The sequence below is a fragment of the Triticum aestivum genome, chromosome 7D, assembly GCF_018294505.1.
Source record: "Triticum aestivum cultivar Chinese Spring chromosome 7D, IWGSC CS RefSeq v2.1, whole genome shotgun sequence".
Taxonomy (NCBI): domain Eukaryota; kingdom Viridiplantae; phylum Streptophyta; class Magnoliopsida; order Poales; family Poaceae; genus Triticum; species Triticum aestivum.
Window position 1 is genome coordinate 501683375 of NC_057814.1, and position 3656 is coordinate 501687030.

A 3656-nucleotide genomic window follows, 5' to 3' on the forward strand; every position below is an offset into this window, starting at 1 on the left:
GCCAGGTCATCCCCGAGCTTGCCATCTGCACCATCAGCACTACTATGAGCATCTCTCTCTTTCCACTATCCTATCTAGCTCGAGCTTGTCCTCTAGCCAAATTCCCCCGCCATGATTGATTGCTGCCGCCGCCACGCTTGTCGTCACCGTCGTGTCAGGGCCCTCCCCTAGCCCTTATGGGCTGGCCTTTGGACATCACATGGGCCTGGCCCGGTTGGGAATCCTCTGGCCACTGCAGCTACAAATACTTGGGCAAAAGCAACGAACAACCTATCCAGTGGATCATGGACGGCTCGGCGGCGGCTACCTTCCTCTCTTCCCCCTACCTCCAGTTCTTCCCCAATTTGCTTGTAACATCTGGTTGTAATTGCTACTCTGTATCAAACCTTCCTGAGAGAGAGATTACTAGCAAGACTATAGCTAGATCCTTACATCTGGTATACAGAGCCAGGCACCACCCTTCCCCTTCAAATTTTCTTCTTCTCCCAATTCCTACAATTCCTCCGGCGACGACACCATGCCCGCCGTCAAACCACCAGAGTGGGATGCCATGTCTGCCAAGGAGCAGTTGTTGTGGTATCTCGAGAGGTTATGCGCTCAGGCAGATGAGATGAGCTCAGTGTTGGGTATTGCACGAGTGGGTGACCCTCCCGTGGTCACCTCGCTTGTCGATCCGGCGGCCTCAACCACGACGCACGCCTCACCTACTCCCGTCCCTGACGTCTCCGGCTCCACCACCAAGGTCCAGGAAGTGATTGAGGTCATCCAAGACGCGCCCCCTGCTTGCATCGCGATGGCGCACATCAACTGTTCGACAGATGGCTCGAACCAAGTTGTCACCACCAACAGCGTCAACAAGGTCACCACCATCTACCCTGAGCCCATCATCGACCTCAGTGACAAGAGGGTGGAGCAGTTCACTGACTCTACCGTGAGTGCTGAGTCCCTCGCAGTGGTGACTGCCACGATGGTGTCTCCCAACCCGGGCAAGTACGCAGCGGTGGAGGCCCCTCCCGATGTCCTCACCACACCTGCAGTACCTACCAGCATTTCCTCATCCACCACAAAGGCCAAGGAGGTCTTCGAGGTTGCTTATGATGTGCCCCAGGACTGCATCACCAAGACAATCGTGAGTTATTCGACGGATTGTTCGAACCAAGTCATTGCCACATCGTCGTTCCGGGGCCATGACCTGTACGTCTCGTTGCCCACAAGGCACCAAGGACTTTTGATGCGGCCGACACCATGGCCGTCGTTTCTGGCAGATCATATGGCTGAGGGGAATGAGAATCGACCAACTCCATGGCCATCATTTCAAATTGGCGTGCCATCACAGGACAAGGATGATTCATGTTTTAGTGAGAAGTTATTTCATGAAGGTAAAAAGTGGTTTTCAGAACTATGTGATTGCTCTATTACTATGGCTCCTCCAGTGCAGCATTCGAATCTAGCTATCATGACTGCACATCTACTTCTGAGCATGCAGAAAATGGTTGCTCTAAGCACCGAACGTTCAAGCAAAAAAAAATCTTCAGCTCATGCAATTTGGGCCCTATGAACTAGTCTGCTACAAGCTTCAAGGTCCAATTTCCAGTTGTTTGCTAGTGTTGTTGTTCAGACTGTACTCTCTGCATATACTGTTGATTCATTTCTTCTGTGGGAATTCGATAGATGTACAATCATGGGAAGGGCAACAAAATGCAGTGGAGGATACACTGTGCAATTTGAGCCACGACCCATGTTCAAGTTCAGCCAAGAGACTATCCAGCTGAAGCCACCTTGGCCATCATTTTCATGCGATTGCCGAGCAGTGCAGGTCTTGAGTATGTCAATGCGTTGGAAATTTTTGAGCATTGCAGATCTGAGAGCATCCTGGACGTATCTACTAAGTGGACGTATCTACTAAGTGTGCACCTGACACCATGTTCCGGGAAGAAGGTTGTTTGCTGGATCCATTCGGTGGCAAGAGCTATCTCTGTGACCAGGTGATTAATTGATGTCCGGCTGAAATGGTGGTCAAAACTACCTAATGTGGAATTTATTGAGTCTCAGTTTCTAGCTATTTCTAAGCAAGTCAGGGAGTGGGCTAGATGTTTGTGCCTTGAGAAATTATGGGGCGCTAGTCATCTTGTCTATCAAAACGAGGAGCAGTGGAACTGTTGTAAGCACCACATGCTAGACCATGACACGGCTGTATGTAATTTTCCTAGTCTTGACAATTTAAAGGGCACAATGCTAGTGCAGTGGCAAATTTTGATTCAAGAGAAATTTCTAAGCAACGACTATTTTGCTAAAGAATGCAGTTCTGAACACTTCAGTCAAGCATGTTGCAGACAAACAGTGGTGAAGGAAACTTCAAGTCCTGGAACATTTCTTCCACATGCAGTACTCCAGTCCTGGAACTTGTCTGAACATCACTTTCTGGAGCAGGCTGCTACATGTAATATTCCTTGGCATGAGAAATTGCTAGGGACCATGAAGACCATGAGCATCTATTGGCCATTTTTGAGTCAAAGGGAATATAAGAGGAGTGACCATCTTGATATGAACTGCAATTCTAAACAAATGACTGGTGGTTCCGGAGCTAGAATTCCGCTTACTGTACTACTGGTCCCTTTCGAGTGTCGCTCCCCATTTGGTGAAATAATGCTGGGTGGAAATGCTTATCAACTACTTATGGTACAGATCGCCGCAGCCTTCCCAAGCGATCTACCAGCGAAGTACTTGTTTGACGACGCTATTGGACCTGTTCACCATTTGATACAGAAACCTATTGTAGCTAAGTTGCATCAACATGTTACAGAGCCTCGGAATTATTTTGCATTGTTTCAGCCGAAGTCCCCAAGGCCACTTAACATCATTATTCTCGCTCAGTTGTCTTTCTTCAGTAAGAAGGCCATAGGTGAATCTTTGCTTGACAAGAAGGTCTCTTGGATGCCGATTAATTTTGAGGCTATTGTGCTACCGGACAACAAGTCATCTATGTTTATTTCCCTTCTTTCTACAAGGAAGTGGAGCGTAGCAGGAGACTTTTTGTTGGATATGACATTCAGTATCCTGAGATGCCCATCACAAGATGTTGTTGAACTAGATGGTATGGTTGTCAAGGTGGAACAAATATCTCATATGGACAAGCACATTCATCAGTTAGTTCAGCAGCAGATGTCACTACCTGACTCCGATGAGAATGCAAGCATGCATGAACACATAAAAATTGCAATTGTGCACAAGTCATGGGATCCCGGGAGTGTCGCCATGCCAGCTTACAATCCTCGGTCGTTGAAGATCCTAATGTCGATGCTCACCAGCCATGAAGCACAAGCCATGAGTGGGATGTCGTTCTCTCAATGCTGCGATGAAGAACATTTTCAAGAAGTGGGGAATGCCATCGTGGTCGTTCTTGCTGCCGGCTTGGTGCAAGGCTACGTCGACCACAAGTACTACATCAACGTCTACAACGACTACTTCAGGTCGCCATCGGCCACGACTACTACAACCTCGTCGTTCAAGTCAACCCCGACTTCGACTACCACCACGACGTGAAGCTAGTCAAGGAACACCAAGTGCAATGGGACCCGGGCGGTTCTCAATGGCGTCATTCAAGGGGCAAGGACAATCGAGTGCAATGGGATCCAGGCGGGTCTCGGTGGCATCGG

The 3656-nt window shown here is 48.7% G+C and overlaps 1 protein-coding gene across 5 annotated transcripts; it reads left to right on the forward strand.

The window, feature by feature from the left end:
• Positions 1-253: 253 nt before the first annotated feature.
• LOC123167967 (uncharacterized) lies at positions 254-3650 on the forward strand. 5 transcript variants are annotated; one of them, XM_044585824.1, is made up of 3 exons: positions 254-1379; positions 1487-1581; positions 1672-3650. In XM_044585824.1, exons 1-2 carry the CDS (start codon positions 518-520, stop codon positions 1561-1563), a joined length of 939 nt encoding a protein of 312 aa, XP_044441759.1. In that variant the 5' UTR covers positions 254-517; the 3' UTR covers positions 1564-1581; positions 1672-3650. The 5 variants fall into 5 exon arrangements, with proteins under 5 accessions (XP_044441759.1, XP_044441757.1, XP_044441758.1 ...); XM_044585822.1 differs by having other exon boundaries at positions 254-1581; XM_044585823.1 differs by having other exon boundaries at positions 1487-3650.
• The last annotated feature ends 6 nt before the right edge of the window (positions 3651-3656 follow it).